This window comes from Silurus meridionalis, chromosome 1 (assembly GCF_014805685.1).
Source record: "Silurus meridionalis isolate SWU-2019-XX chromosome 1, ASM1480568v1, whole genome shotgun sequence".
NCBI lineage: Eukaryota > Metazoa > Chordata > Actinopteri > Siluriformes > Siluridae > Silurus > Silurus meridionalis.
In genome coordinates, this window is record NC_060884.1 from 33,793,555 (window position 1) to 33,815,007 (window position 21,453).

Genomic DNA, 21,453 nt, shown 5'->3' on the forward strand with positions numbered 1-21,453 from the left:
CACCACAACACACGTGACCTCATTTACACGTTTTTATTAAAGTAGTTGAAAAGAAGGTTTTGTGTTCATGATGATTGTAATAGAAATCAATCAGTGTTTGAGTCTTTAATATCATTCTATTAATAGATCAGTGTGCTGAGAGTCACATTCGAGTCTTTACACAGAAACTGAGGTGATTAAGTGAAAAATCTTGTGATTAAAATGATAATAGAAATATTATAGTTATAATAAATCATAGTATTTTGGATACTTAAGTACATTTAAAAGCAAAAACGTTTGTGTTTTATTTAAAGTGAGAGGTTTAAAGGGACACTTTTACTGAAGTCACATTAAAGGGCCTTGCCGAAGTGGCAGATTTTAACTCAGAAACGGTTGCTTGGTTTTTTGGGGATTTGAACTCATGACCTTCCAATCAGAAATCCAACATTAGATAATTCTTCCCTCAATTAAAATCGAGATGCATCAAGAATCTTTTGATAATCGCACAAATTAAAATCAGGGCCTAAATATTTGCACCTCTATTAATATCAAGTTCCTGGATTAGGGATGATATGAGCTATTAGAACACATGCAACTCCTACTGCAGTGAATCAAAATGTACAGATTTAAATACGTTTTAGTGAAACTTCTGATTTCATTTGTGTTAGAAAAAAATCTCTACCTAAATATAAATATTCCTAAACAATTAGCCTATAATATGATATTCCAATAAAAAGCTACTTTCTCGTACTAACAGTTGGCGTGAAGTTTCAAAGTGGAGTTTAATATTATTCATAAACAGCATGCAATGACGTCAAACTTCAGAGAAATGACTTCATCAAAAAAAACGAAAGCTGAAAAAAAAAAAAAATAATAATAATAACACACATAGTGACCACATCAGCGTTCAGTCAAAACCGGAAGCTGGACAAGTCTCTGAAAAGGATTCTGCTCTCTCTCTCTTTTCTCTCTCTCTCTCTCTCTCTATCTCAGGCAGATAGCTACCCCATCCAGAAGAAGGCACTGTGGATGGCTCTGAAGGCTCCTCCGCACCCGGTTTTGACTGATCACTGGTCTTCAGCTTGGTGTTCAGATGTCATGGGGTCATGCTGTGCGAGGCTTTCCAAGCCCCTCCATCAGAGCAGCTTTATCCACTTGTACTACGACTTTCTCGTAAAAACACAAAACAAAACAAAACAAAACAAAACAAAACAAAAGATCACGCTTCTGTGATAAGTGAACTTTTTTTTCCTTGGTACCTGAAGAACAAAGGCAAAGAATTCTGGCAGGAAAATGCTACCAGACAAAAAGCCTGTGGACTTCCGACTGTGTAGAAAGAGCCGGACTCCGAAGCTTTAAGGGCTTAAAAAGTATCTGCTTGTAACTTTGTTATGGCAAAGTGTTATTTTTTCCAACTTGCCGGAAACAAAGTTCTTAATAAAGTTCTGTCGCTTGGTGCAAAAAAAAAGTCTTGTCCTGCCCAAGTCAAGTCCAAAAGGAAACAGGTGGATTGCTAAAGATAGAGGTAGCCTACCCAGTAGACGATGTTAAACAACAGAAAAGATGTAGGAAAGAAGACGCGTGAGTACGCGTCCAGTTCCAAGATGTCTATGTGAACTCTGCCCTTTCTCCAGGCCCCTCCTTTGCATTCCTCGTAGCAGCAGAAGAAGCTCTGGCAGTCTTTTCCATCCAGGCACTCGTATAGACAGGCGTCATCGAATTCTTGCCAGTACATGGAGTTGTTCAAAGCGATGACTGTTGAAGGAGGTCCCACATCCAGCACCGAGTAGTTCTGTAAGACCATCACAAAATTCTGGGTAAATAATATACATAGGATGTCTGATCTGAGCTAGCAGAGCTATTACGTTGCCAAAATTGAGCATATATCAAGCATTGAATTAGAATCTACGTTTGTCAGTGCACAGTCTGTGGAGTCTTTTAATCGAGACACCTTTTGAAATTTCACTATCTTCTCTCTCTACAGGAGCTTATCTGTTGGATCGGACCACATGGACCAGCCTTCGCACATCATGTGTATCAATGAGCCTCGGCCGCTCGTGACCCTGTCGCCGGTTCACCACTGTTCCTTCCTTGGAGCACTTTTGATATATTTTGACCACTGCAGACCAGAACATCACACAAGAGCTACAGTTTTGGAGATGCTCTGACCCAGTCGTCTAGACGTCACAATTTGTCAAACTCACCAAATCCTTACGCCCATTTTTCCTGCTTCTAACATCAACTTTGAGGACAAAATGTTCCCTTGCTGCCTAATAAATAAATCCTCTCACTAACAGGTGCCATGATGAAGAGATCATCAGTGTTCTTCACTTCACTGCTCGTTGTGCAGAAAGATTTATATGATAAAAAGATTAAGGAGTGTAGGATGAGAAAAAAAGTGTAGAATAAAGAACATTAGATACCAAGTAAAGTAAGTGTGTTACATCACAGTTACAGCACAGTGATGTTAGGAAGCAGAGCACAGGGTCAGCCGTTTGGGGCCCCTGGACCACTAAGGGCCCCAAGAGTGGCAGCTTGGTGATACTAAGGTCAGAGTACAGGGTCAGCCATGACACACCACCTTTGACGAGATGATTGAGAGCTTTGCTCAACAACCCAGCAGTGGTATCTTGATAGTGCTAGGACTTGAACCACAACCCTTCTGGTCAGTAACCCAAACAATGATTAAATTTACATTTAAGGGCCTTGGTAAAGGGCCCAGGAGTGGCAGCTTGGTGTGGCTGGGAACTCACAACCTCCTGACCCAATGACCTAAACGCTAAGTTACTACCTCCTCAATGGATGAAAGAATCCTGGATTCCTATATTTCTGTTACAATGGGGTTTGGTCATTTTGAAGGTTCCTCAACCTTGCCAAACAAGTCACACACAGATTTCTCCATATGTCATTATCCTGGAATGCAGAAGCTGCTGTTGAATGCATCCCCTTTCAAAGCCTGTGTCAGATGTCCTAAAGCAACCCAGTAGGGCTTTTACCCATGCAGAGCATCCACCCCACCACCAGATCAATTATTGATCTTTGTCTCAAGGTTCTCAGGTGACATGCATGTTTGTCCGCAACCTTGTATTTGAGCAAAGTGTTTGGTATTGACAATCTGTGACTTGAATAGAAGATTAATAGCACTTACTTCCTAAAACCCTGATTCTGAAAGAAAAGTTGGGACTCTGTGTAAAATGTGAATAAAAACAGAATGCAAATCTCATAAACCCACTTTTTTATTCACAATAGAACAAAGAAAAAATATCAAATGTTGAATCAAAAGGCACCATTTTAAGAAAAAAATATTCTAATATTGAATTCATCATGGATGAGGCAATAAAAGTCTGGAAAAAGTGTGTTATAAAAAGTAACAGTTGGAGAAACATTTTGCAACTAATGAGGTTAATAGACAGCAGGTCAGTAAGATGATTGGAGTATGAATTGTGTATCATAGAGAGGCTAAAAGCTCTCAAAAGTACAGATGGGCGGAGCTTTAACAATCTGTGGAGCAATTTAAGAATGTCTCATCATTTACAGAACATAATATCATCAAAATTTTCAAAGAATCTGAATCATTTGAATGTCCGTGATCTTCGGGCTCCCAGGCGGCACTGCATTTACAGTTTCTCACAGCTGCTCAGGAGCGTTTCTCGAATCAATTTACAGTTAGTAAATTTCTTAAAACAATTTGTACAAGCAGCACAAAACATTGGATTTCCTGCAAAAGCATGAACTTTTCTCAAAATCCTTAGTTCATCTCTCAAACGTAAGCATCTGCATCACATACAAAACAAAGTGTTTAGTCGTGTTTTCAGTGTGATGCTGCACAGTTTCAGTATTTCCTGATGTAAACAGTTTTAGATCACAGTGACTAAAAATGCACAAAATTTGACTTCCTTCTGTTTGGTATCTGAATTTCAGCACAAATTCATTTATTTGATTGTATATTTAATTTATACTGATTATAAGAGACCGAACAGGATTCACACTTTTACTGTACTGTATTAGTGTTGATTCGTTTCTTAGTTCATCCGTTTTCAGAATGTATAATTCTGTGTTTTGTCTGTATTCAATCTGCAACTGAAGCTTCACCAGATTCACCTTCTACCTGTTTTAGAGAACTTGTAGATCATTGGTTGATCTGATGTCGTTCACTCGCCTTCATCAGTGACATTTAAGATTCATCTGCACAATTCATCAATTCAACACATTTACAATAAAAAGTTAAAAGTTGAATAGAAATGTTAAATGACAGATTCTGACAACTGGTTTAACCATTTTACATTCAATGACGTACACAATGAACTGATGCTGAGATGTTTTGGGGGTTAAAACTATTCAGGTGAAACCTGTAGAATATATTTTAATCAACATGAACATAAACAACTGATATTGTAGGAAACAGCAGACAATCCATTAAATGAATGTACAAAAGTATTCGCAATTATGATGAATACGAGTGACTAAATGATGTGGAGGAACAAGTAGTTTTGAGAATTTCATTTCTGATCTGAGAAACTCTTCAAAGCGACTGAGAAAATCTATAAAACAGGGATGATTCTGTAATGGAAATCACTGCATGAGCTCATTAACACCTCCAGAATTTATTGTCTGTAAGCACAGGTTGCCATGTCTTCCACAAATGCAGGTTAAATCTCTATTATGCAAAGAAGTCGTCATGCGTGAATATGATCCAGAAAGCCGTGCTCTCTGCACTGAATCTCATTTAAAATGGACTCAGGCAAAGTGGACGACATGAACAAGTGGAAGGTGAAAAAGTTCTGGAGTTTAAATTTTTGATTTGTTTTCTATGTTTTATTGTGAATACAATATGGGTTTACAAGGTTTGCAAATCATTACATTTTTGGGAATTTACATTTTACACAGTGTGCCAACTGTTCTGGAATTCAGTTCGGCTCCTGAAGATCCTCCTGTTTCTACTGTATTCACAGCTCCAACACACCCACTTGAAGTCAGGAAGAGTTAGATGAATAATGTGTGTTAGAGCAAAGAAAACACTAGATTTTAGCAGGACAGGGAGTTCTTTAAGGTCAGGCATGGGGAACTGTGATCTGGAGAAACTTTGAAGTAGGGAAGAGAAGCTTGTACTATGTAAAGATAAATCCTGGTTCCATTTCTGAGGTTCATTCCATCCAAAAATCTATTATGTGATTACATTGCATTTGTACCCAACCCTTTTTTATAAATGGGTAGATAACAAGATGTTACAGCATCAGGCGATATCCAAATGATGGATGTGGATGGTCTGGTCACCAGGGACTTCCTGTAGGCACTGCTTCCAGACTTGGCTCCTGGTAAACCTCAGTCCGGCAGTTTTCTGGCTACCTTTATACTGCCTTTCATGGGGGGTCTATAGGGATCAGTCTTTGTCTGAGCTCTTGGTAAGAGTGCACATAAATCTTTTAGAATTCCTTCAGCAGAGTGTAATGAAATATTGAAGTACTGCTTATGAGTGTGTTATGAATAGAAGACCTGAATAGTTGGATTGAATAAAGTGTTACCAATGGTTCTTCTAGCATCTGTGATATCACTGAAAACAGGGAACTTAGCGTTGTGTTTGGGGTTCATTTAACTTAATTATGTAACTCACCTCTTCGTAGATGTACATGAAATTACATCTGAGGTTTTAATTTAAAGTAGGAGATAATACAGCTGTCTCCAGCTGTCCAATCATGAGCAGGAAGATGCTGTATATAATAAAGGTTTAGGTTTTAAACATCCTGTTTGCTCAGAAACCTGTTTTTTTACCAGTCAATTGACAACCTGAGGTTCGTGTAGACCGTTAGTAGGAGTTTATTTATTCTCAAAATATAATGTTTTTAATAAAAAAAAAGATCTCAATGTAGTGAAAAACCCCTTCAAACTCCCAGACAAGCTCAGATTTATGGGTTTCTATCTGCAGGCTAATCACCATCCGGAATACAACAAAGGTGGCCAATCAACCGCCATTTTTTTATACTCTCAAAACAAAAAACATCCTCCGTACGGTCCTCAGATAATAACATTACCAATTAGCATGACATATTCCTAGCATGCTTTAAATGCTTAATAAACCAACCCTTCCAGTGCAACCAGTGACTAAAGAAAGGAAGTTTATACTGTACTTGTGATATGTACATTACAGAACCGTGGAATTCTTTCTTTCGCAAATCCCAGCGATGTTGGGACAGACATGATACAGCGCCCCATGGAGCACAGAGGGTTAAAGGCCTCGCTCAATGGCCACAAAAGTGGCAGCTTGGCAACCCAGGGATCCTTAACCCAGACCCTTAACCACTGAGCCACTACTTCAGTTGGCTCAGTTATAGTAGCACAAGTTTGGCTTGCAGAACAATAAAAGCAAATAAAATGCATCATTTGCTCTTTAGAATTTCCATAATGTAAATTTCTACTTTTAGGATATTCATATTTGTCAAACTGGACCTGAAATATCTCTTCACCCAACTAGGACCTTTCAACAGCGGGGTCACAACATGCTGAACAACAATCGATATTTTCATTGCAGTTGAAATTCTTCACGCTAACAGATCACGGTTGAGGGTTGACCTGCTCCTGTACATGTGTAATAGTCGAGACAGGGGGGTTCTTACCGGTCTCTTGTTCTTGTTACAGGTCGGCCTGCGAATACTGTACGAGTAATAGTTGAGGGTGGCGTACTCCATGAGAGCCGCAAAAACGAAGAGGAAACACACAGTCACGAAGAGGTCCATGGCAGTGACATACGAAACTCTTGGTAACGATGTCCTGGCCACGGTGCTCAGCGTAGTCATGGTTAACACTGTGGTTATTCCTGTGTGGAAAAAAAACAAACAAACAGATAATGAGATTGCTGCTAGCAAAAATAAATACACGGTCGACACCTAAACATACGTTATTTCAACATCCTGTTCCACGTTGTGTCTCCATTTGCTGTTATAATGAGCTCTACTCTTCTGGGAAGATGTTCCACCATATTTAGTGGAGATTTGTGGCAGTTCATTAGGCCACAAAGGTGTTAGTAAAGTCAGGTACTGATGAAGGTGAGATGTGGAGGCCTGGGGCGCAGTCAGCGTTCACATTCATCCCAAAATTGGGTTGGAACTCAATAGCAGGAGATGAAAAGCAGATCTTCATGGAGCTGGAACAGGTTGGGGTCTCGTTGTTCAAGTGAAAGGAAAATTTCCGTCTTACAGAATTCTGTGTCTTTTGGGGAAGAACCATGTGATGGAAAAGTCAGGTTCCTGCTTCTCCAGAATGGGAATGTTAATGCTGATACATGTGTTTACACCAGATTTTTATTTGTATTGTAAATCAAAATTAGTTTTTATTTTACTGCAATTTTATTGTAAAATAAAATTTATCGAGCAATTTTCTTCATAGGTCACGGATTCTTCTACCGCGTATGCTTATAGATGTGACAATGAAATGAAATAGAATTGAATTTAAAAGTTACACCGCTCTGGCATTTGAGACTCCTTCCACACAAGATACACAAACATCTCTTTACATCATGTGTCGCACCGAACGCAAGATAGTGGAAACGGACGCAGGGCAGAAAAATAGAAATGTTTTACTGTAACGGGATCAAAGGCAAAATGAGAAACAGGAAAAAACACTACAAGAACAAGAACCACAAAATCCCAATGTGATTAAAAAACCAGAGGAACGTGAGCGCGAAACAAAATCAAGAAAATCGGAATGCAACATATGTTCATATAAACAAAGTAATTGTGGGGTGAACAAAAAGAACAAAGGGACATGTGCAAAAAAAGACAAATGACAAAATAATGGTGAAAATACCGTATAACAAAAAGAAAGAATCGCATGGCTAGACAGGAGCGTGAGGACGTGAGTATTAGCACCGCGGATGAGAATGCAGTGAGTCTTTACAGAAAACTACATCAAACTAACGATTACACATGATGCAGTATTTACATACAGACACACGGATAGTTTCTGTGTTTTATTCCTCTTGTTTCTGCAGCACATTCAGAATAGAAGAGATCTTCATGTATGGAGACAGATGACTGTGAAGATCCCTAACGGGAGCAGCCCAAAGATGAAGATGAAGAAGTAAAAGAAGAAGAAGTAGAAGAAGAAGAAGAAGAAGAAAAGTTTCTGCAGCACACTGAATTCTTTATAAAAATCTACATTTATTATAGATAGATAGATAGATAGATAGATAGATAGATAGATAGATAGATAGATAGATAGACAGACAGATACTTAATAGATAGATAGATAGATAGATAGACAGACAGTTACTTAATAGATAGATAGATAGATAGATAGATAGATAGATAGATAGATAGATAGATAGATAGATAGATAGATAGATAGATAGATAGATAGACAGACAGATAGATAGATAGATACTTGATAGATAGATAGATAGATAGATAGATAGATAGATAGATAGATAGATAGATAGATAGATAGATAGATAGATAGATAGAAGATAGATAGATAGACAGATAGATAGATAGATAGATAGATAGATAGATAGATAGATAGACAGACAGACAGACAGATACTTAATAGATAGATTGATAGATAGATAGATAGATAGATAGATAGATAGATAGACAGACAGATACTTAATAGATAGATAGATAGATAGACAGACAGTTACTTAATAGATAGATAGATAGATAGATAGATAGATAGATAGATAGATAGATAGATAGATAGATAGATAGATAGACAGATACTTAATAGATAGATAGATAGATAGATAGATAGATAGATAGATAGATAGATAGATAGATAGATAGATAGATAGATAGATAGAAAGATAGATAGATACTTGATAGATAGATAGATAGATAGATAGATAGATAGATAGATAGATAGATAGAAAGATAGAAAGATAGATAGATAGATAGATAGATAGATAGATAGACAGACAGACATACACTTAATAGATAGATAGATAGATAGATAGATAGATAGATAGATAGATAGATAGATAGATAGATAGATACTTGATAGATAGATAGATAAATAGACAGACAGACAGACAGACAGACAGACAGACAGACAGACAGATAGATAGATAGATAGATAGATAGATAGATAGATAGATAGAAATTCTTTATTTGCATGTTCCAGTGATGTTAAAAAGCTGGGGTCAGAGCACAGCATCAGTCATGATACAGTAGCCTGGAGCACAGAGGGTTAAGGGCCTTGCTCAAGGGCCCAACAATGGCAGCTTGATGATCCTGAGGGTTAAACCTCTGACCTTCTCAACAGTAACCCACAGCCTTAACTACTGAGAACATCCATGAAAATGTACTCAGAAATGAATCAACACCTTCTGAATGATGAGATGTTGCCATATGATATTTTGGCCGCAGCGACTCCGGCTTCGCCGCCCACACGCTCCGTCAGGCAGGTCCACATTCACACGCCGAGCTTTTCTCAGAAAGCTTTGCCACCGAACCCCACTGCCAGCCCCAAGGTTTTTTCCAGAGGTTTCTATGGAAACTAGCAAGCCACATCTATTTCGGTCTGCTGTTCGGTTGTGTCCTCCTGTCGGCCGCACCGTGCCACCGCCGGTCACCGTGATTAGCGAAACCTGCCTCTTCTTAATGCACTGGCATTTTGTCAGAGAGCCGACTGTATTTCTGAGGCGGGAAAAAAAACGCGCTCATTGGAAGGCACTTGTGCAATACGGCATGATTCACACAGGCACTTAGCTCCGACGCTAACCCCTCAGACACACAACCGAGCTTTACAGAGGCGTACAAAGAAAAGAGTGATCATGATTTCAGTGGCTTGCTGCTTAAAATCATTTTGAATGCTTGTTACGGCAGGCCACAGCTTGATGTTTGGTTTGTATACGGCTTTCGGTTCTTCACCGAAAAGCACAAAAACATTCAAAAATACCCCAAGTACTTGCTATAGTACTCGGAATCCTGACAGTTTCCAAATCTATTCATGCGCCTTATAAACATATTATAACATGCCATGAATCATCTTTAGGTCATAACTCGTGAAGCCTTCATAAAAAAGGTCACATGCTTTCATTAAATTTAAACTGCATACAGTGTTGCTATAACACTTTCCTGGTTGACCGATTGACATTAGAACTTCATAGTACCGTTATAACACCGTCCATACATAAAGCATCCAGCACACATTGTAAAGCAAAAAAAAAAAAAAAAAAAAATGTTTTAGAGCAGTGTTGGAACAATTCATAAATAGAATAGCCTCTAGATTTATTCATAACATGGTCATAATGCATTCATAAGGCCTTATAAATATTATTTGCCTGATTTACTGTATATAAAGAAAACATTTATTCGAGATTAAAGCAATGGTACTAATGAAGTTAGAGAATTTAGTCCTACCCAAAGACATCCATATACAATACATTCATTAAGCTTTATAAGCATTATTATTATTTTAAACATAAGAAATATTTGTGATTTATAAACGATTTATAAACAGGCATTCGAGTTCCAAAGATTATAAAAGATTTAAAAAGCGTATTAATCAACCTTATATATAATAATATGTAGATACATTTATAACATGTTATTATTCACCATTGTAGCATTATACACACTACAAGAATTATTTATATTAAAAAAAGGCATTACAGGTATAACAAAGTATATAAAATCTAAAACCTGTCAATGTCATATGTGCGATATAATGAAATAAGTATAGTAGCATGACAAGTTATAATGCATTTATAAAGCATTATGCACATTGTTTTACAATAGAACTTCATAGGAACGCCATAAAGCTGTGACATTGACAAGTTGGAACACAAGTTACAACACAGCTACTGTAATGAGTTAGTCTTCATCATCATCATCATTATGGATGACATTTAGTGTTTATTAAGCTCTATTACACTATTTTTCCGCAAGCATCATTCGCTATAAAAACCTGCTAGACATTATGTAGGAGATTGGGGTGTGTTATAACACTTTCCGTTAAAATATCATCAAAATTACCTGACAAAGTAAAGGTTATAACATGAAAGCTTATTCAGAGTTACGTGAAGCAATCTGACCAGCATCGTGAAATGCTTTTCGAATAAAGTTTTAGCACTGAGTAATTGTTATTAGGCTAAATAAGACCTACATAAAGTCTTATTCCAGCATCAGTGTGATGGAAAAACTGCCTGATGTTACATTTGTGTCAAATTACGCTTAGCTGCATTATAACACTTTTAATGTTACCATACAGTATATACATGCCAAAAGTATTGGGACACCTGACCTTTCCGGCCATAAGTGGTTCTACAGCTGTACCGGAGCTGACGAAGTTCTCAATAAATCATCTCTGCAATAATGCATTGTTAAATGTAGCCTTAAACTCCACATGATGGACTGAAAGTGCTGGTCTCCTGCTTGGTCTGACCTTTCCTTGACTGAGTCTCATCTTTCTCCTGTCGTTTCTTTTTGGACTCCATTCATCAATCTGGATGTGTGTAAAACAAATCTGTTTCTTTTTTTTTCTTGACTGTTCATTTTCCCCCTCACCGAAAGCATAATGACTTCTTTTGTCCAACAGATTAATTGCATCCATCCTTCTTTTTTTGTCCTCCGCTATCTTTTCTACTGTGTTTTTCCCCCTCTCTTTCCTAACACCGGAGACAGCCAGACACAGGGACTCGTCTCCTTCGCTTTCGTTTCTCTTTCTCTGGAGGCAAAGGCTCTTTGTCCAATACACAACCTGTTGTTATCTTGAAAACACACAGCAGGGATTTTCTGTCACTTCTATTTTACCAGAGAGACGAATCGGGGCGGGAAATGAGGCCGCAGAAGGTCATTGGATAATTCCGGAAAGTGTGAGATTGTTAAAACAGATGGATTTACTGCAACTTTGAAGACTTTCACGAACAAAATCCACCAGGGAAATGACCTCTGTAAGAATTTCTGTGAGACCCTATATATAGTGATTAATGCATACATTTATCACGTTATAATGCCTCATAAACCATTATACATATTGTTAAAAAGGCATTACAGTTATTATCAAAGCTTATAACTTTAAACGTTGTAAATAACACTGCCGTTTGTGAAGACCTATGTACGTATAATGACCCATAGGTACTGTACACTCATAAGACTTTATAATCCATTCATAAAGCATTATACACATAATTATAGATTATGAAAAAAAAAAAATCACAATAGTATTTTTAAAACATAAAAATAAAAGCACCACGTTTTGAACAGGTGTGTGTGTGTGTGTGTGTGTGTGTGTGTGTGTGTGTGTGTGTGTGTGTGTGTGTGTGTGTGTGTGTGAGTATACCTAAAGCAGTTCTGGCAGGCGTTGCATCTTTTTTTATCCAAAAGGAGACCCAGGAGAGGACGACGGTCAGGATGCAGGGGATGTAGGTCTGGATGGTGAAGTAACCCATCCTTCTGCTCAGGTCAAAATAAACCGTCATCACCACATAGTCACCTGGGGGTGGAATCACAGGTAAGCAAAAAGTATCTTCTATCTATCTAATTATATATACACAGTAATCTCCCGCTTTACCACGGTTCGAATCTCGTGCCCCGGTTTATTGCAGAATAGCGTTTGCTACATAACTAATTAGTTTGGCTGAATTTCCCGGTCTCTCGTGGAGAGCACCACAGACCAAAACACTTATAGGGAATTGTTTTATGTTAAAATAATGTAATTTATTAATAAAAATATAAGTAACATTTGAATAGAGTACTGTATACATAAAATTGTATTTATAAGTTGGCGTCTGCATATCACAGTTTTCGTTTATCATGGGTAGTTTTGGAATATAACCACCGTGATAAACTTGTGATTAGTGTATATATATATATATATATATATATATATATATATATATATATATATATATATATATATATATATATAAAAATATCAGTGGCAGGCAGTCAGAGCCAGCAAATAATTCTCTGCTGGTCTAAACACTATCAGAAGCACTGATCAACATCTAATATTTGTTCCATGAAATTGTATTAATTTATTCCATCAGTTTATTCTCTTCATTTTGTAGAGTTTCTCTCGGCTGCACTGCTTCCAGTACGTGTATGTGGAGGTTAGATTTTTTGTCCAATCAGATTTTAGCCTCTATGTGCTGCCATGTCAATCTAATCTGCACAGAGCCTTCACAATCAGTACTGCTGGACTTTTTACCATAGTCTCCTTAATAAATAGCTCACAATCAGATTTTAAATTCTCCTCACAGGGCAGCTCGCTAGCCCAGAATAGCGTCAGCATTTTTCCGTCCTCTGATTGGTTGGTCAGAGGGAAACTGTAACAGCCAAGTTTGACTGGTAAAACACGTGTGTAGCTCTGCACACATTAATACATCTGAGTTAGACTTTATATACCTACGGAAGAAGAGAAATTAATTTGTTCTCGGACATACTTAAAAATCTATGGTGAGGAGGTCGGCCAACCCCAAAGCTAGCTAGCGTGTCTCAGCCAGGGAAAGGGTTTGTTCTCCACTTCCGGACCACTCAATACGAGTACCACTGGATTACAGCCTCTGAGGGGCACTGCACATTATTAGTTTTCATCTCTGTGAGTAGGTTGTGTTTTATTTACATTTGAATGTTTTTGTCATGTTATTACACAAATATTGATTGTGAACTGCTCCAGATGTTGTAGGTGCACAGTTGTGGTTGTAGTGTAGAGGTTTGGAGTCTTAACTGGGTTTGTTGTTTTAGTAAAATGGTTTTCACCTCCATATGTGACATGTCTCTCTCTCTGTAATGCCACGTGTTGTTATATTGCGTTTTTGTATTGTATTGATGGTTTCTATAATGGCGACGTGATAGTGGTGGTATTAAGAGGTGGATTAAGTCATGTATATATATATATATATATATATATATATATATATATATATATATATATAAAAGCAGTGCATCCGGAATGTTTTCACAGCTCTTCAATTTTTTCACTTTTTTTTCCAAAATGGATTCAATTTATTATTTTCCTCAAAATTCTACAAACAAAACCCCATAATGACATAGTGAAAGAATTAATTAAAAATAAAAAACCGAAAAAAGATCACATACATAAGTAATCACAGCCGTTGCCATGACACTCAAAATTGAGCTCAGGTTCATCCTGTTCATTGGACATGATTTGGAAAGGCACAAGCAAATCTATAGAAGGTCCCACATTTAACCTGTTACCCTTCGCCACCAATTTTGGGACTCACATCTGAAATTTGCCCTACCTAAATTTAAATATTAATGGTTCCTGAGATAAGTGGGCTACATACACAATTTAGATACCTTTGAAAAGAAAACACTTTGAGCTTTACTGTCCATTATTTAAAGTTAACATTGCTCAAAAAGATAATAAGTTAGAAATTATGAAGTGCCATGGATATGCATTTTCTACATTTAACATTATTTTTTATTTTATACATAAATACATACCAGAAAAGTACTGGGTTAAAAGCTGCATGTCTCATGAGTTTATATTTCAAATGTAATGAAGATTTTCATAACAAATGAGATTCCTACAAACATTTATCTGAGACTATGTCTGATCCTTTTCTCCCTTCCCCTGTTTGAAAGACACCTGCTAAACTCAGGTGTTTATTCATACTCTATTCATACAGTCTGCATAGAAATGGACTGCTGACCATTAAAGGCTTTTGTTTTGTTTTAATATTTGTTCATATTGATGACCATGTAGCCAGACAAGCTCTTGTTTTACAGTCATGACCATTCATATTGATGTCTGGCCATTCCAATCTCAACACACACAAACTTATCAAGTATTTCTATAAAAAAAAAAAAAATAAAAAAAAATTTAAAAAAAGGGCAATAAAACCTATAAAATTGTATAAAACTGTAAAGGGGGTTCTTTTTAAAACTTCGCTCGGTGTTTAACTATGGGAATCACTTTGGGCGTGACCAACTACAGAAGCTCCTATGACACCACGTCTGTCTTGACAGACAGGAATAGTGTCCACGTCGAGGCGCGCTATTCCTTTTTCCGACCTGCTGAGTATTAAGGCATATGGAACAGGGGTGTGGATTTGTTGTCCGGGGGAAAACCCCTGTACGGGGAATGAAAACTGCACACCCAAGTGGTGGAGCAGATATGGGCTGCCGTAGATCTCTTCCCCTCGTGAGAAAACGCTCAGTGTCCTCTGTATTTTTCTCTAAGGGACAAAGATGCACCGTTGGGTGTGAATGCTTTAGCCCACCCATGGCCAAATGTCCATCTATATGCATTCCCTCCACTAAGCTTGATTTCCCCCACCCTAGCCAGAGTCATGGATCAGCCGTGGCCACTCTCTCTATGGAGGGACCGCTTGTCCCAGGTGGGAGGGAAGATTTATGATCCACACCCAGACAGGATAGCTCTCTGGCCCTGGACCGTGTGAGTGTGGCAGGTTTACCCCCCATTGGTTATACACAATATATCAACTTGCACACTTTATGACAATAAATGGCAAGTCTTTAAAGAGTGGTGTGACAGTCTTTCCAGTGTTCTGTGGGAGACATATTGTGTTTTCTCCAGGATTTGCTGGATAAAGGGAAAGCTTTTTCTACTTTTAAAGTGTATCTGGTGGCTATTTCTGTGTGTCATGTCGGGTTTGGTAACGAACCTGCAGGTCGGCACCCTTTAATTAGTCGTTTTATGAAAGGTGCACGGCGTAAGAGGCTGGTCTCTAGGCGAATGGTGCCTCAGTGGAATTTGTCTATGGTGTTGGAGGCTTTTTCTTAACCCCCTTTCGAACAAGTGGATGGCATAGGGCTGAAATTTCTCTCTCTTAAGACGGCGCTGCTTGTAGCTCTGGTGACAGCTAAGCATGTAAGCGAGATGCAAGCCCTGTCTGTCAGTCCATCCTGTTTACAGTTTGCCCCAGGGCTCACGAAAGTTTCCTTTCGCACTAGTTCTGCGTTTGTACCTAAAGTGGTAGATTCATCTTACAGATGTCCCATTACAGAACTTTCGGCTTTTCACCATCCTCCTTTTTTCTTTTTGGGACAAGGAGAGGTTGAATTCTTTATGCCCAGTGCAGGCTCTCCATACGTATGTCAAGAGAACAGCAGGCTTCAGGAAAAATGACCAGCTATTTGTGTCGTGGTCTGTTCCTCACAAGCGGAAGCCGTTGTCGAGGCAGCGGCTGTCCCACTGGATTGTTGAGGCTATATCACTAGCATATGAATGCAGAGGTTCTCAGGTGCCTGAGGGCCTGAGGGCCCACTCTACAAGGGGGGTGGTGACATCATGGGCCCTACTTAAATGAATTTCTGTTCAGGAAATTTGTGCGGCAGCTGGTTGGGCTACTCCACACAATTTTGTGCGATTTTATTGACTGAATGTGTCTGAGTCATCCCTAGCAAATGCAGTGCTGGGAGCCAGAAGGCCGGAGCCCATGTGATTGGGTATAGCAGGATCACATGCAATCCAAGAGTGGTCTATATCTCCCATAGTGAAACACAAAGCGAAGTTAGAAGAAGAACAATGGGTTACTTAACGTAATCCCGGGTTCTTTGATAACAGAGTGAGGTGTTTCACCAGCACTTCCCTCCTTGCACAGGAATGGGAAGAAATCTCGCTGCAATGATATTATAAAGGGTCGACCTGAGGAATAAAGGTGGGGCGGAGCCTGATCTCAGGTCGACCTGCTTCCGTAGTTCATCACACCTAAAGCGATTCCCATAGTGAAACACCTCACTCTGTTATCAATGACCCCGGGATTACGTTAAGTAACCCATCGATATTGTCAGGGAACCACTAGCCACGCCTCCCCTCTGCACTCAGCACACTCGCAGCGCCTCGCCTTCAGCCTAATCACCTTCACCTGTCTCCAATCTACACCATTCTTTATAAGCCCTCCGTTCTCACTCATTCACCGTCCGATCTGCAGTTCATTCTGGCAATCATCCCTGAACTACCCGTGTTTCGGAGTATACCCATTTTCTGGTGCATGCTTCTACTTAGCTTCTGTCTGTTTCCCAAGGCTAATAAACGTCTTGTCTGTATGTTGGTTTCCGACTCTTGATCCTAGCATGACAGATATACTGTAACTTCTTCTTCTTCTTTCGGCTGCTCCCATTAGGGGTCGTCACAGCGGATCATCCGTCTCCATACCACCCTGTCCTCTACATCTGCCTCTTTTACACCAACTACCTGCATGTCTTCCCTCACCACATCCATGAACCTTCTCTTTGGCCTTCCTCTTTTCCTCCTACCTGGTGGCTCCATCCTAAGCATTCTTCTACCAATATAATTCATGTCCCTCCTCTGCACATGTCCAAACCATCTCAATCTCGCCTCCTCACCTTGTCACCAAAACATCCTACATGCGCTGTCCCTCTAATAAACTCATTTCTAATCTTATCCATCCTCGCCACTCCCAACGAAAACCTCAACATCTTCAGCTCTGCTACCTCCAGCTCCACCTCCTGTCTTTTACTCAATGCCACTGTCTCTAATCCATACAACATCGCAGGTCTCACCACAGTCCTATAAACTTTCCTTTCATTTTGCAGATACCCTACTATCACAAATCACTCCTGTCACTCTTCTCCACCCACTCCACCCTGCCTGCACTCTTTTCTTCACTTCTAACACACTCTCCATTACTTTGCACTGTTGACCCCAGGTACCTGAATTCCTCCACCTTCTCCAGCTCTTCTCCCTGCAACCGCACCACTCCACTGCCCTCCCTCTCATTCACACACATGTACTCTGTCTTACTCCTACTGACTTTCATTCCCCTTCTCTCCAGCGCATATCTCCACCTCTCCAGGCTCTTCTCAACCTGCTCCCTACTCTCACCACAAATCACAATATCATCCGCAAACATCATAGTCCAGGGAGACTCCTGTCTGACCTCGTCCGTCAACCTGTCCATCACCACTGCAAACAGGAAAGGGCTCAGGGCCGATCCTTGATGCAGTCCAACCTTCACCCTAAACCAGTCTGTCGTACCTACTGCACACTTCACTGCCGTCACACTGTCCTCATACATGTCCTGCACCACCCTCACATACTTCTCTGACACACCTGACTTCCTCATACAATACCACAACTCCTCTCTTGGCACTCTGTCGACGCTTTCTAAATCCACAAATACACAATGCAATTCCTTCTGTCCTTCTCTATACTTCTCCATCAACATTCTCAAAGCAAATAAGGCATCTGTGGTGCTCTTCCTCGGCATGAAACCATACTGTTGCTCACAGATGGTCACCTCTTCTCTCAGCCTGGCTTCCACTACTCTTTCCCATAACTTCATGGTGTGACTGATCAACTTAATTCCCCTGTAGTTACTGCAGGTCTGCACATCTCCTTTATGCTTAAAGATCGGTACCAGCACACTTCTCCATTCCTCAGGCATCTTCTCACCTTCCAAAATCCTGTTAAACAATCTGGTCAAAACCCACTGCCATCTCTCCTAAACATCTCCACGCTTCTACCGGTATGTCATCTGGTCCAACCGACTTTCCACTCTTCATCCTCTTAATCGCTGCTCTCACTTCCTCCTTACTAATCCTATCTACATCCTGCTTCACCAACTCCACATCATCCAACCTTCTCTCTCTGATTTTCCTCATTCATCAGCTGCTCAAAATACTCCCTCCACCTTCTCAACACACTCTCCTCACTAGTCAACACATTTCCTCTCCATCCTTTACTGCTCTAACTTGCAGTACATCCTTCCAGCTCGGTCCCTCTGCCTGGCCAATCGGTATAAATCCTTTTCTCCTTCCTTAGTGTCCAACCTCTCATACAGCTCCTCATATGCCTTTTCCTTGGCTTTCGCCACATCCTCTTAACCTGCTGCCGCATCTCCTTGTACTCCTGCCTACTTTTCTCATCACTCTGTCTATCCCACTTCTGTTTTGCCAACCTCTTTCTCCTTATGCTCTCCTGCACTTCCTCATTCCACCACCACGTCTCCTTGTCTTCCTTTCTATTTCCAGATGTCACACCAAGTACTTTTCTAGCTGCCTCCTCATCACTCCTGCAGTAGTTGCCCAATCATCCAACACCTCCTTAACACCACTGAGCCTCTGTCTGACCTCTTCCCTGAACCTCACACTACGCTCTTCCTCCTTCAGTTTCCACCATCTTATTCTTCTTTCAGTCCTCACTCTCCTCCTCTTCTTCTTCGCCTCCAAAACCATCCTACAGACCACCATCCGATGCTGTCTAGCTACACTGTCCCCTGCCAACACCTTACAGTCTCCAATCTCCTTCAGGTTGCATCTCCTGCATAGCACATAGTCCACCTGTGTGCACCTTCCTCCACTCTTATACGTCACCCTATGATCCTCCTTCTTCTTAAAATAAGTATTCACCACTGCCATTTCCATTTTTTTCTCCTTCTCCTCCTTCGGCCAACAGTAGCCCAATTTCCACCGGTACCCTGTCGGCTAACGATACCTGTGGCGGTCGTTGTTAACCCGGGCCTCGACCGATCTGGTATGAAATTCTCATTTGTGATCCGCATATTTGATTTGGCACATGTTTTACGCTGGATGCCCTTCCTAACGCAACCCTCCCCATTTACCCGGGCTTAGGACCGGCACTAAGAGTGCACTGGCTTGTGCCCCCCTAATGGCTGGGTTCGGAGAATGCTGAGGATGGATTATGTAAATTACAACACTATGGAGTAAAAATGCTTTATGGCATGTTGTTCAGTGGAGCCTCATCTTTCCTAATAAACTGGGATTTGCAGCAGTGGATGAGTTCGTGACTCGTTATTACATTAATTGAGTACTGCATTTTTTTCGGCATGTTGTTTGTGTGTACTGATTATACAAATTTAGCAAATACATTTGTTATACATTATACATATATCCAATGAAAAACGGATCTAAAAGTGATGCTTGAGGCTTAGACCTTTAGAACGATGTATAGATTGTGATGTTTATTGTTCTCCTTCTTTTCACCCAACATGCAAAAATATTTAACTATTATTTAAAGTTATAAGAAAATAATTTATTATTTATTATATAGCAATAAATTGATGGAAAAACATGTAAAAATAAATCCAAAGCATTATTGCTATTTTATAAACATGTTTAAATAGTTAATAATTGATATAAAGTCACTGCTTGATGAGGAAAAAAACCATATTTTCTTTATAGTGTTAAGCTTCTTGCAAAAAAAAAAAAAAAATGGGTTGATATTGATTAAAAAAAAAGTAGTGACTTTTTTTTCAGATTCATCACCAAGGTTACAAAAAATATCTATTCAAAAGCGACGTGTTCTTTCACAAAGTTCTTCCTTTCATGCAGGCAATTGCTTTTAGTCCACAAAAAAACTGAAACCTGTTTTATTCTTTCAAAAAATGTGATTATTTTTTTTATTTAATTGTCCTCTAATCTAATGCCCATGTGTCACTTTTACAGTTTATTTTCCAGTCATACAAGGAGAGATTTAAAGCAGGAACCGCGAAGGCAACGTCTTTGCTTTCTCTCTGACATTCATTATATGACGTGGTGAATGGCGAGTTTTTTTCTTTTTCGTCCAATACGCTGCTGAAGAAATCCAGCATGGTGGCTGAAAGGCAGTTATTCACTGTGTGTCTCTGTCACAACTGAGCACTGGAACAACCTCAATGCAGTACCTTCACTCCATACATCGCAAATCTGGTGTTAATTAAACAGGTGCTGATATGTGAAATATAGAAACGAATATATAAAATAAACCTTTTTAGCTGTGAGCAAATCTGTGAGCGAATGTTTTCCAGAGGAGCCACGAATGAAGCAGGACTTGTTTTTTTCTAACATACGAGTAAAAAACTAAAAAGGTCCTTTTAATCGGATCCTGCATTTAAACCCATTCGGAGCTTTCAATATAAACACAGATCTTTATAACAGATTAATAACTTATTTATATTCATCTCTAGCCTTCTTAACACTCTCATAACACATTCATGTTCACTTCCACAATTATAACAGATTAATGTTCACCTTGGATCTTTATAATACATTTATACTGACTTTCGGCCTTCATAACATATTCATTATTCAATTCCACCCTTCATAACAGATTCATATTCACCTCCAGCCTTTAGAACAGCCTCATAACACATTCATATTAATTTTCACTGTTCCTAACACATACATATACCGTTCCATGCTTCATAACATATTCATATTTAATGTCACCCTTTAAAAACACATCCATGTTCATCTCCAGTCTTCATAGCACACTCGTAACACATTCATATACATTTCCACTGTTCCTAACACATACGTATTCAATTCCACGCTAATAATACATTCAAATTCACCTTCAGCCTTCATAACACACTCATAACATTCATATTCAACTTCAGCCTTCATAACACACTTATAACACATTCCAATTCAGCTTCAGCCTTCATAACACACTGATAACATTTATATTCAACTTTAACTTTCATAACACATTCAAATTCACCTTCAGCCTTCATAACACACTCATAACATTCATATTCACCTTTAGCCTTCTTAAGACACTCCTAACACAAAGCCACTTTCAGTCTCC

The 21,453-nt window shown here is 39.3% G+C and overlaps 1 protein-coding gene across 1 annotated transcript in view; it reads right to left on the reverse strand.

Annotated features, from left to right (window-relative positions):
• Positions 1-214: 214 nt before the first annotated feature.
• LOC124391477 (gamma-aminobutyric acid receptor subunit gamma-3) overlaps positions 215-21,453 on the reverse strand; it is a 124,774-nt gene continuing 103,535 nt past the window's right edge. Inside the window, exons 7-9 of the mRNA XM_046858470.1 lie at positions 12,253-12,405; positions 6,591-6,790; positions 215-1,771 (exon numbers count right to left, since the gene is read on the reverse strand). Of these exons, the coding sequence (XP_046714426.1) occupies positions 1,493-1,771; positions 6,591-6,790; positions 12,253-12,405 (632 nt within the window). The 3' untranslated portion in view covers positions 215-1,492. The remainder of the gene's footprint in view (positions 1,772-6,590; positions 6,791-12,252; positions 12,406-21,453) is intronic.